General features: G+C 37.0%; 1 protein-coding gene across 4 annotated transcripts in view; it reads left to right on the top strand.

Moving 5' to 3' along the window:
* PCCA (propionyl-CoA carboxylase subunit alpha) overlaps positions 1-13084 on the top strand; it is a 394384-nt gene that overhangs the window by 124089 nt on the left and 257211 nt on the right. For all 4 annotated transcript variants that reach the window (XM_032314393.1, XM_032314394.1, XM_032314396.1 and 1 more), the window contains one exon: positions 779-815. In XM_032314393.1, coding sequence (XP_032170284.1) covers positions 779-815 — 37 coding nt within the window. The remainder of the gene's footprint in view (positions 1-778; positions 816-13084) is intronic.

Raw genomic sequence — 13084 nt, 5'->3', positions numbered from 1 at the left:
TAGATTCGAGGGAACTTTTTCTTCTCGCAGTTGCACTGGTTGGTATTTATCAATAATTAATCCTTATATTCATCAACTAACTCTTAACCTTGCACTTCTTTGGAAGGCATTTGCTTTCCTTGGCTTTTCGGAAGCTTCCCCCACACAAGTTGGTTCATGGAATTTAAGGTTTTAAATTACATAACAAGATGTACCTAGTAAAGATAAAATATGTACCGGAGAAAAGGATGAAAAGAAAAGGAAAAAGTAATGGAGATTTCCAAAGGAATTTGTGGGGGGACAATCGGCAATTCCTGTAGACACTGGAAATTTACTTTTTATTTCTAGAAAATCTTGAGCCTCTCCCAAACAATAGAGAATCAACTCCCCCTGCTGACAGAATCCAGGAAAACATGACATGTAAATATCAGAGGGAAAGGAACAAGCTGGCGGTAGACAAGCTTTAATGATCTGATTTATGATTCAGTATTGATTGTAAACATCTAAATTCTGCTGTTAAATTCCAGCAACTGCACCAGATCATTTGGCAATTCTGGTTGTGCTTCCTGCCAGCTCATTTCAAACTGCTTTGAGTTTCTTAATATAATAATGATGAGGTAGAATTTACATTCCACTTATGGTATTAATTTTACATTTCTCTGAATGAAAAGAGTTAGAAGGTTGTAAAGTTGAACATTAAATGAATCAGAGGAGACAGTAGTGCAATATATGACTGCCCTAAAGACATTGTGCAGTGGCTGATGGGATTAATGTTGGGTCTCATTTCCTGCTTTTACAGGATGCAGATGAAGCTGTCAGAATTGCAAGGGAAATTGGTAAGTTCTTAAATTAACTTTCGTAGCATTTCTAGGTCTTTCAGCAGATACGGTCGAGTAAACATGTAATAAGTGACCGCATAGAGCAAATAATATTTTAATACTTTCAGGATTTTGATTACTTGTCCCTTTGGAAGAATGTATCAGCTGACTTACCATGTTCTGTTTTGAAACAAAAAAGTGAACTTTAAGTTGTATTTTGACTTTAATTATAGCTCTTTTGTAAATTGAAATCACAGGTTAGGTAAAAGAAGGAGTTGTCTTAACTCTTGAGCTTGGATGTAATGTAAATTTTAGGCACTTACTTAGTAGAATACAACTTATTAATGGCAGAGATGATTAGAATGAAGTTTTCCTATTTGACAAGGCCCTTCAAGTTTCTACCTTTTCTTAAGATGTTAAATATCAACTTTTAATAACTGTCCTAGGAAAAAGAATGTGAGAAATCAGGACTGAATCTTATAAATTGAAATAAAACATAAACTGAAGGATGTCTGAATGACTGTTTTCTTGACTGTTCTAGGTACAGTTACACTGGGCAGGGCTTATCAACTTTTTATTTTTTAAAAATATTCCTATTGCTCATCACGATTCTGTTTTCAGTATTTGCTAATTGAATAATATATGAGGGTATATTGTTGTCAGGAATTAGCAATGCTATTAAATAACTTCACAGTTGTATTAATAAAATTAGTATTTGTATGCATTTGCCAGAACTTCCTTAGGTATGTGAGAGGAATCAGACAATTTTTGGCGGTCAGGAAATCTTAGCATCTTAGCATTCCTCCTTGGGTAAGGCCAAACTTTTCAGCATCCCACATTAACATTTCTTTAGTCCTGTTTTCTCATTAAGATTGATTATTCAGAATTATTCTTTTGACTGGAAGAGCATTTGATTTGGCAAAATTTACATAGTTTGTGTGTGTGTGTGTGTGTGTACACGCGTACAAGTCTAATTTCTGAAAGTAACCAATTGAGTTAGTAAATAACATTTTTACACTAGGCTCAGGCTAGCTTAACAGTTCTTCAGTGATCTGGAAAGTTGTTTGGTTCTTTGGGTTCCTGTTTCTAGTTGGGTCTGGCTAAATTATTTTGGTTTGACTCATGGTTAAGTGTGTTTTGTTTATTTGTTTTGCAGTATTGCTGCCAGTGATGTAGATTTGGACTTAAGACCAGGTCTTAGAAAATCTTATTTTATCTGACTACTTTCTCTTTCTTAATCATTTCTTCAGACATATCAACATTTTCAAAAAGCGTTTCAGTACTTCACAGGAAGTACTTGCTGAATAAGTTGGACTACATGGAACTGATTTGTGGTTCATTCTTTGAAAAAATCAAAAGCATCTCCCCGAGGTTTGAAATCACTGGCATTTCTCACAGCGTTAGAGGCATGGAGCATACCTGTTGGCTTTTGAGGACACTTAAGTAATTTCATTTTGTTCTGTTGTATACTCTTAGATTTTTAAAAAAGTTGTCTTTCTGGTTTTAGTTTAGATAGTATTGTTATTAACTCCATAATACGGTTAGCACAATAGTATCTACATAAAAAGGATAGAATGTTTGGGAGGAATTTGAGAAACAAAAGGGATTAGAAGAAAATAATGAATACGTTGGCGTGCCATATTTCGAATTATAACTCATCAACTCTTGAGCATTTCCTTTGTATAAATGGCAGGCTGCAGATTGCTTGCTTTTGTGTCTTGTCTTCCCCCCCCCCCTTTTTTTTTAAAGAATAATCTGTGACCTTTAAAATAATCAGTTAATCATAACGGGACTCTGAACAGTTCTCATCACTTGGCTTTCCTTCCTTAATATTTTAATGCTCTGCTTTACTCCCCTTTGAGCTTACTCCAGAGGTTACCTAATTCGATCTCAGGCTCTTTTTTTTTTTATATTGAGGCATAACCTTTACGACTCCTTCCTCTTTCCTATCTTCTAATTCTTCTCCAATTATGCCTTCTCATTTGTGAAATAAATGATCGTAATCATGGCTGTTAAGTGTCAGAGTGCTAGTGTTTTGCTTATGCTGAAAGAAAGGGAAGCCATAAAACTTGAGGTGAAATAAAACATAATAAAGAACCAGGGTCATCAGCTTTATAAAGCATTTGGAATTTCCCTGAAAACCCTTCTGAATCACCACGGAAACCGCCCATAAAAACCTTTTTCCCTCAAGTGCCAGGTTCTAAAATAAGTGGAATTATATATTATTAGTCTCTTGGTATTCTGTTTCTTTTGGTGATTGATCAGTTTTGTTTTCTACTAATTTTATTGAGATGTATCACATTTTAACTACATTATGTTTTTGATGGGCCTTTCTGAATTCATCGAAGAGTTGAATAAAACATTGATTCCAGAGGAATCACAGAAAAATACGCTCCTAGTTCTAAACAGCTGAATTATAATCAAACCTTTGAACCTGTCCATTTCTGGGTAGCTGATTGTGCTTGTCATTCATACCTATTCAGATTTCTGTGCTTCACTTCTTTCTGTGTTACATGGAGAAAATAAATTGATCGTCTTTTCTGTGGTTCCCTCCTCTCCTGTGTCTTTACTTCTCATTCTGGAAACAGGAATCTCTGCGGCCAAAGGAGGAAGCTAACTGCCGGGAGCATTGATGAATTAGGTGTCTTTTACATAATAGTAGCTCTTGTTTGTGGAGCATTTTTTGCTTGTTGCTGGCACTTTGTGAATGTTATTTCTAATGCTAATTCTTGGGTTAATTATTTTCATTTACATTTAAGAAACTAAGGATTAGAAATGGTAAGTAATTTGGTAATGGTAAGTAGGTCACAGAACCTACTGAGTGGTGGGCCTGCTTTAAATTTAGGTTCTTTTAGGGCCAAAGACGATTGATTTTTCATTATATTTTTGCAAAACTAATGGACTTAGAGGGTGAGAGCTAAGATTTGAGTCACCACTTTGTGTAAGATACTATAAGGCACTTAAGCATGTTGTATGTGGAATGGAAGAAACAGCCTCTTATCGTTGATAGGGGTGAGAGACCATCAAGGCTTAATATGTTACTTTTGCTTGCTTGTTTTTTGGTCTTCCTTGTCTCTCTCATTCTCACTCCTGATATTTTCCTTTGACCTCTCCAAGTTTAGAGATATAGGGCTATAGATCCTCAGTTTATCTTTAACCTCAGAGACAGACAACAGTAATCAGTGAGCTCGATTTGCATTCAAGTTTGATCTTTTTCCTCGATCAAAGGTCCTCAATACAATCAAACCGAATTGATTGTAAAAAAGAAATTGTAGATCTCAAGCCTGTCCTTTAACTACTTCCAGATTATTCTGAGTCTTTTCTTTTGCCGTCTTACTCAGAATCTCACATAGTTCCTGATTTAAATAATTTTTTTTTTATCTTCAGGTTCACCTTACTCTAAGCCTGCTTCATGCACAGTTTCTACATGTCAGCAAAGGTCACTGCATTTACTCAGTGGCTAAAGCTAAAACCCAAGATCTGTCCTGGTGTTGTTGCCCTGTCATCCTATTGTCAATATATCAATAGATACTGTCAATCCTTCATTCAGAATAACCTCCGATATTCATTACTCACTATCTTTATTACCAGTACTCTCTCCCAAGCTACCATTGTCCTTGGAAGGACTGTGACAATAGTTTCTCTCCTTCTTTTCGTAAACACTTCAAAGTCATTCTTCACATAACTGTCAGTGTGATATTTTAAAATTCTAAGCAGTAAGGACACACCCCATCTCATCCCATACTGTATTTGCTGGAAGCTTTCTAATGGCCTTTCTGTGCATTTAGATAAAATCAAAATTCCTTCCCCTGACTGCAACTCCAAATGATTTGGTACCTGCCTTTCTCTCCAGTCTCATTTTATACTACTCCCTTCATTGCCTTCTGTGTGTTAGTTGCACTGCTTTTCATGAATACACCAAACTTCAGAGTCTTAGAATAAGGTGTTTTGTGAGTGTGTTGGGGGGGCAGTTTGCATACTCTAGCTGATACTTTCACACAGAACACTTATTGTAGCTTTTCATATATTGGCTTACACTGCCATTTCTTCAAAAGAAGACACTCTCGGGACGCCTGGGTGGCTCAGTTGGTTGGACGACTGCCTTCGGCTCAGGTCATGATCCCGGAGTCCCGGGATCGAGTCCCGCATCGGGCTCCCAGCTCCGTGGGGAGTCTGCTTCTCCCTCTGACCTTCTCCTCGCTCATGCTCTCTCTCACTGTCTCTCTCTCAAATAAATAAAAAATCTTAAAAAAAAAAAAAAAAAAAAAAAGAAGACACTCTCACATTGCCACTCAGTCATTCCGTAAGGTTTTCCGACGAAATAAACAACACCAGGCGAAGTGGGTGTAAGGCAAGGTTTATTAAAGGTTCTCTCCGGTGAAGTTTCAGGGCCCAGGTGAAGGGGAGCCAGGAAAGTTGCACCGGGAGGAGGTGGGCACCCTCGGGCGAGGTTCCGCAACTCTGGAAAGCAGAGTGGGGGAAGTCGCGCCCTAGGCAGGGAGGAGGGGGCTTTTAAGGGGTCTTGGGGAAAGCTCAGGGGTCTTTTGGCAAGTTTCCCTTATTTGGATATCCCGCCTGTTCATCGGGATCCCATTGGTCCACAGGAGCCCGGGGCGGGGTCTCAGATTCCTGCTTGGGCCTTTGTTCTCCTGTCCGAGCTCAGGTCTTGTGGCGGGAACTTTCGCCATCTTTGGTAGCCCTTCCTGCCAGCCCAACACATTCCTCTTATAACCATATTCTTAATCTCTATGTAGATGTTTTTCTTGTTAACTTTTTCCTCTCTTATTTTGAAAAAATTCAGTCACACAACATTTTGAAAGGATTTTACGGTGTGTACCTATATTCCCATCACCAGGATTCCACTATTAATTTTTTGTAGATTTGCTTTATCACTTATCTATGCATCTGTTAATCCATCTGGATTTTGGTGCATTTCAAAGTATAATTGCAGATATGTATCCCACTAATTCTTAAAAACATAAAATTATATGCATACATATATGTATCCCACATATCTCACTGGGGTATTGGACATGACTGTCACCGCAGAGAGTTCCCTCATGCTCCTTCCAAGTCAGTCCTCACCATCCTCCCCAGGTCCAGAGTCAGCTAGTTCTAAACTTTTGTATTGAAGATTCAATTTTTTAAAAATTGAGATAAAATTTCAATACTATAAAAGTCTTTCAACGTGTGCAGGTCAGTGGTTTTTGGTATGTTTACAATTTATGCACCCATCACCACTGTCTAGTTCCAAAGAGTCTAGCTTCAAAAGAATCTCCATGCTCATTAGTTCACCCCTTCTGCCTTCCATCCCGTGGCAACCACTAATTTACTTTCTGCCCTTACGGATTTACCTGTTCTGAATGTTTCATAAATATGGCACTTTTTGTGTATAACTTCTTTCACTTAGAGTTGTTTTCCGTGTTCATCCATGTTTTACTGTGTATCAGGGCTTCCTTTTTGTGACTGGGTCATATTCTGTTGCATGTGATGAATACTACTTTGTGTTTGTGCACGCACATGTGGGTGAACAGTTGGGTCATTTCCTCCTTTGACTGTTGCATCTAATACTGCTTTGAACCTACATCTACATGTATTTGGGTACCCATCTTTAATTCTTTGGCCTGGATACCTAGTTGTGGAATTGCTGAGTTGTATGGTAATTCCATGTTTAACTTTTGGAGGAACCGCCAAAATGTTCTCCACACTTGACTGGACCATTTACATTCCTAACAGCCATGTTCCGGTTTCTTCACATCTTTGCCAGCATTTATGTTCAGGTTTTTTTTTTTTAAATATGGCCATCCCTATGTGTGTGAAATGGTATCTCACTATGCCAGATATTGCCAGAATGGATAAAAAACTCAATCCAGCTATATGCTGTTGACAAGAAACTCACTTAGATCCAGAGACAGAAGTAGATGGAACATGAAAGGATGGGAAAAGATATCCCATGCAAATAGGAACCAAAAAAGAACTGGGGTGGATGTACTAATATCAGACAAAATAGACTGGGAGTCTAAAACTGTTGCAAGAAACAAAGACGTTATGTATTGATTATTATAAACATACGTGCACCCAACAGCAAAGATTCCAAAATACATGAAGTAAACATTACAGTGATAGTGGGAGACTGCAGTACTGCATTCTAGGTAGTGGCTCGAACACCTCCAGAGAGGATCGATAAAGAAGTAGAGAGCTTGAACAATACTCTAAACCAATTAGACCTTATATATAGAACACTCTGCCCAACAGTAGAAGAATACACATTTTTCTCAAGTATTTCTTTATTAAAAGGAAGAGCGACTGACTGGATGATTGAGTTATAAAGAGTTTTTAAGGGAAGGGAAAAACTATCAAACTGAAGTGTGTTCCTCATCTTACAGTGTTCCTAGAACTTTGTTCAAAATGGAAATACCTCCCTGCCCCTTTCATGGAATTGTCTTGATGGATTGCTTTTCTCTTAAAATCACATGAGATTCCCTGCATTAAATAGATTTTATTTGTCTTTGCAGATGATTGGTTTATGTTAATTTAGTTACGGTTTTGTAGATAGTTGACCATGTGGGTTAGTTTCCTTTGTATTTCTAGTACTTAAGACTATGCTTATCACAGAATATATATTCAGCAAGTGGTTATTCAGTGAATGAATCCAAACAAATGTGTGTATCAGTATACAAATGAATTAAATAATTACACATTTAAAATTTTTTTTCGTAATATTTATAGATCATAATTTGACATTAATTTTCTTATTCCTTTCCCCTTAATCTTTAATTTTGTAATGGGGATACCTGGGAAGAACAGGAATATTAAGGAAATTATGATAAACTCTCAGCAAATAGATAATTAAAAAATAATCTAAGATTATTCAAGTAAATTTAGTATGTGCTTATTAACAACTACTACTCAGCAATTCTTTTAGGTTGTTCTTGGATTCATTAGGCTGGGCTGATGGAAGCTTCTAGGAATCTAAGATTCAGATGTATGAAATTATGTGACTGAATCTTACTGCCTTCTTACTTATCTCTGATGCTGACATCTTATGTTCTTTGCAATGTAGGCTCTCCTATGTCTTGTCTTGTCTTCTTCCCTCCTTTCCTCCCTACACTCGATGTGGCGCTCAAACTTAAAGCCCCGAGATCAAGAGTCTTATGTTCTACTGACTGAGCCAGCCAGGTGCTCCCTTCCACTTGTTTCTTTTTAATACTAGTCTACAGACTGCTTTGGCCTCTCACTGCTGAGTGTGTAGGGGCTTATGGTCTTCCTTTCTTCTCTGCCTTGGCTGTTTTCCTTTGCCCCATCTTCCCACCTTCCTTTTGACATGGCATTACAGTAACGAAGTTGCTCATTTTCTTTTTTTTTAAATAAATAAGAACAAATTGTTCACACTTAAGAGGGATAGAAATACTCGGCTAAGCCACCAAATCTTTTATTTCCTCTGTTTCATGCTGCTTAGGAAATTTTTCACACGTGGTATATGGTTGTGTGGTTGAAGATATATTGAAGAAGCCTTTGAAAAAATATTATAATTCAGATATTCTTTACAATATCATATCGTGTTAACATATTTTCCAGTTTGGTCCTCAGTAAAAGATATGTTTCATGTGCTAAGGAGATTTAGTAAGAAATGCCTGAAGAAAAGTCGTTTTGAAGAGAGTAGTGTTAAAGTATTCTTTGTGAAATCCATTAATAAGTGAGGTTTTTCCTTTGCTGTTTTCCCATTGATGAAAGAATGTGGTCATTTGAGGTCAGGCTGATACTCGCCGGGAGATGAGAGTCTGTATCCTTCCCCGCCCCCCATCACTTAGGGTACTTACTTATATTTTCTTTTATTACTCCAGCATAAATGTTCTGGGTTTAAGCATGATTTTACAAGTTCCCCCTGCCTTTTTGTTTTTCTCAGTCCTTAATCATCTTTCTTTTGTTTTATTGTTCTTTCTTGCATTCCTTTTCTTTTTTCTCTTCTATTGCAAAAGGCTCTGCATAATGTTTTGACGATAATGTGAAAACATGGGGCCCTTGGGTTTTGTTGGGAAACTTCCCGTGAACCCCTTTTACTCTAATTTATCAATACATTGAAATGTGCCTGATTTCTGTTTCCTGGAGCAGAGTTAGGGATCTAAATTTTATTTGCCTGAGTAGAGGGAAGCAGGTAGACAAGATCAGTTTTTCTGAAAAGAATAATTGCTTTTCCTTGCCAAATCAAAACAATTAATGTTCTTTATTGGTTTACTTCAGCTTATAACACGTCTTGATTATATCTTTATGTGTACAATACTGGGTCATTCTTTCTTAAGCTAAATATATTTATATGGTTATTTGTTTATGTGTGTGGATGGCCAACTTAGGAAGGGCGAACTGTCCTGTGCCCTCTCACACTTTTTCATTTTCCAGTGGAAAAAATAGTGTTAATAAGTATCACCTTCTGGTATCTTTTTTGGAGATTATATGTATGCTATATCTGTAGTAGTCGCAGAGATATGAATAATTCATAGCTGGACCGCAGTAAATAACATGTTTACTTTCTAGTTACTGGATGATTGTAGATCCCAGTTAGTATTAACACACACGGGCTGTATCACCTTAGTCTGAAATGCGCAAACCCAACGTATACAGCAAAACTAAGTTGATAATGTTAAAACTAACTATAACTGGGCGGCTGGGTGGCTCAGTGGGTTGAGCCGCTGCCTTCGGCTCGGGTCATGATCTCGGGGTCCTGGGATCGAGTCCCGCATCGGGCTCTCTACTCAGCAGGGAGCCTGCTTCCCTCTCTCTCTCTGCCTGCCTCTCCATCTACTTGTGATTTCTCTCTGTCAAATAAATAAATAAAATCTTTAAAAAAAAAAACTAACTATAACTAATTTGTAATTAAAAGACAACAATAAGATCAGTAGAAAATTATGACCAAATATATACAGATATACAGCATGGGTAATGTATTGATGATGGTATTTATTTCCTCAAATTGGTTGAATTTAAACTACCTCTTTGTGTATGCAGTAGGAACTTTTCCACGTAGCCCAGTGTTGTATGGCAGCCACATTTCCTAGTGTATTCTGAATTGTATTTCCTTGGAAACTGTAGTAATATGCTAATTTCCATTTGAGTCCGTGCAGTTGTCGTTAGTTCATGAGCGTTCTAGGATTGCGCATTTGCATTGCTCTTTCCTTGTGATCTTAAGCAACAAAGACATTTTCTTCTTCCTGTGTGTTCGCGTCCCATCGGTCACGTTGTGGGGTAGGAAGGAGTTCTGTTCTGTTGCCAGCCTCATGCAGAGAATGAGGCTGATGGAATTTCTACCATCTGCAGTGTCATGGATCACAGAGGCAGGAAGCAGAGAGGGCTACATTGTGAGATCAGCAGTGAAGCTTTTCCCATGATTCAGTGCTCACTGCTAGATTTCTGTGTATGGTTTCACTATTCGTGTGTGATGGTCATCACCCCCCACATCTTGAATTCGTCAGCTTCTCTCCATTTCTCGCTGTTCTGTCTGTTTAAGCTAATCACTGTATAGCCTTCCAAATGTGTTCCTGTCACAGGTGGGATTCCTTTGGAAACAGATTCTGGAAGTTTGTTGGGGCCAGCATGCGTGAGGGAGTGAAAGAAACTGGACTGAAGGAGAAGTTGAATTGAGTTGAGATGCAGATTCAACAAAGGCCTAATCCTACAGAGAGCTCTGGTCTTTCATGGTTGTTGGAAATTGGGGCCATGGGATTGAGCCTTTGTATACCCATGTCCGTTTACCACTGATTGTGGGCTGCCCCTAAGAAGGGGCAAGACTTTAGGCAGAAAGCTGAGGATCGGTCCGCTGTCAGTTGCCAACAAGACTTTCAGCAGCTGGGGGTATGGCCTAAAGTGGAGCTCTCAATAGAGATCCCTACTTAACAATTTTGATATGTATTTTTCATGATTGCTCATTTCTGAGCTTTCAGATTTCCCTTGCTCCCTCTTCCTTTTCAGATTTTATTTTTAAATAATCCCTACCCCAAATATGAGGCTCAAACCTACAACCCTGAGGTCAAGGTCTCATGCTCTACCATTGAGCCAGCCAGGGACCCCAGATTTCTCTTAAGATTTTTGACTTGTATTTCCTAGGAATGTATTTTAAAATAATTGAAAATTTTCTGCTTTTTATTAATTTCTAAATTGTTTTCTGATCAGTGAATATTTTCTTTTTTATTTAGAATCTTTCTGATTTGGTGAGAATTATTTTATGGCCAATAAGTAAGTTACTTTACATCTTACATGTATATCTGAAAAGAATTTATAGTCTCAAATTATTGTATGCTATATTTTATAAACAACCAATAGGTCAGAACTACCTATTAGGATGTTTAAATCTTCTGACTTTTCGACTGTTTGATCAGTTTTTGGGAGAGTAGATTTCCCAATTCTTCCTTGCTTCTTAGGTTTTGCCTCTGTATATTCTTAAGATAAGTTAATAGGTAATGTAACAGTGTAACAGGTGTCTTTTTGGCTATTTTTACTTTTAATCAAAATGTAGTGAAGTTTGGCTTTTAATATGATAATATGATAATATGTTTAAACCAGCTTATTTTGGTCTTTTTCTTGTATGTTCCTGTAACTTTCAGTCAACCAGTGAACCATTATTTTAGGTGGATCTCTTGTAGGTGTTTGGACTAGCATTTTGTTCTGTTTCTATTCAGAGTGGCAGCGTCTCTTAATCAGTGAGTGTAGTTCATGTACATTTATTGTATTTACTACCGTATTTTGATTTATTTATATTGTCTGCTTTTTATTTTTGTTCCTCTTCTGGATTCTGTTTTCTCTCCTTTCTTGATTTCTTTTTGATTATAATGATGATGTAAAATTTTTTTCTTGTTCTGTTTTTATTTTTCCATTTTTCCCTCCACTCCTCTCCACCGTGGTGATAATTTTATACTCTTGTTTCCATTCTTTTAGTGTTTACTATAGAAATGTCAGCTTTGGAGATATTTCTTCAGGTGTCCTTCATTCTCCTATTAAACTTTATAAAACATTCACTTATCTTAAATTTCAGTCTAAAGTTTATTCTCCTACCAAAGAAATACATGAATGCTGTTTACCCTTTATATGCTATTTTATATTTTATTTCCTTATTTGTTTACTTCACTGCTGAGACATTATATGGTTTGATCATCCATTGTTTATTTAGCTCTACCCAAATGCCGATTATCTTTGCTCATTTTCCTTTCATCCCTGATTCTTTCTGTTTTTCTTGGAATTTACTCTTCAGAAGTTAGTATGGCTAGTTAACTCAGTGTTTGTTTGCATGAACTGTCCATTTTTCATTCTTTCTTGAAAAATAGTTTCCTGAATATGCAAATCTAGGTTGATAGTAGTCCTCTTCCAGCCAAGTGCTGGAATGTTTGTATATGTTATGTAGCTTTTGAACGGATAGCTCTAATTTTTGTTACTTTGTAGGCACTCTGTTCTTTCTGTCTGCTTTGTAAACCATTTTTATTCATGTACACTTTATAAAGAATAAAATCTAGCTATTTTAAGTGTAGAGTTTAGTGAATTTTGGTAAATGTAACCGCAGTTAAGATAGAGAACATTTCTGTCCTGTTTGAAAATGTCCCTTTTCCCACTTTATGTTACCACTGTAATGTAAGTGTTCTAGTTATTCCTTCAAAACACCGAACATCGCCTGTCTTTTTAGTTTCATTCTAATGGATGTGTAGTTTTATTTCATTGCGATTTAAAATTGTGTTTCCTTTTTAAAAATGTTTTTAAAAAGATTTTCTTTATTTATTTAACAGAGAGAGAGAGATCGAGAGAGATCTCAAGTAGGCAGAGAGCCTGATGCGGGGCTTGATCCCAGGATCCTGAGATCATGACCTGAGCTGAAGGCAGGGGCTTAACCCACTGAGCCACCCAGGCACCCCTAAAATTGTGTTTAGTTTATACCAAATACTGTTGAGCATATTTTCACGTGCTTAATGCTGTCACATTCATTAATCTTTTGTAAACTATCTTTTCAAATTTTTGCCCCCCTTTAAATGATTAATAAATAGACTCAATTACTATTATTTTTTGTGCCTTCTAGATTTACCAAATAGTTCATTAAGTAAATGGAATTCCATTCGTATGCCACCCCAGCCAGCCCTCTGCAACTTTCCCAGTGTTAACCCTTGGTGTTAGTGTGGCACATTTGTTACAATTAATAAACAGACATTAATACATTATTAACTATAGTCCACAGTTTCCATTGAGTTTCCCTGTTTGTATTGTATAGTTGTGTGTTTTGACAATTGCAGAATGACATGTATCTACCATTATAG

This window comes from Mustela erminea, chromosome 15 (genome assembly GCF_009829155.1).
Source record: "Mustela erminea isolate mMusErm1 chromosome 15, mMusErm1.Pri, whole genome shotgun sequence".
Taxonomy (NCBI): domain Eukaryota; kingdom Metazoa; phylum Chordata; class Mammalia; order Carnivora; family Mustelidae; genus Mustela; species Mustela erminea.
The sequence above is the reverse complement of the archived record's forward strand: the minus strand, read 5'-3'. Positions and strand labels throughout refer to the sequence as shown.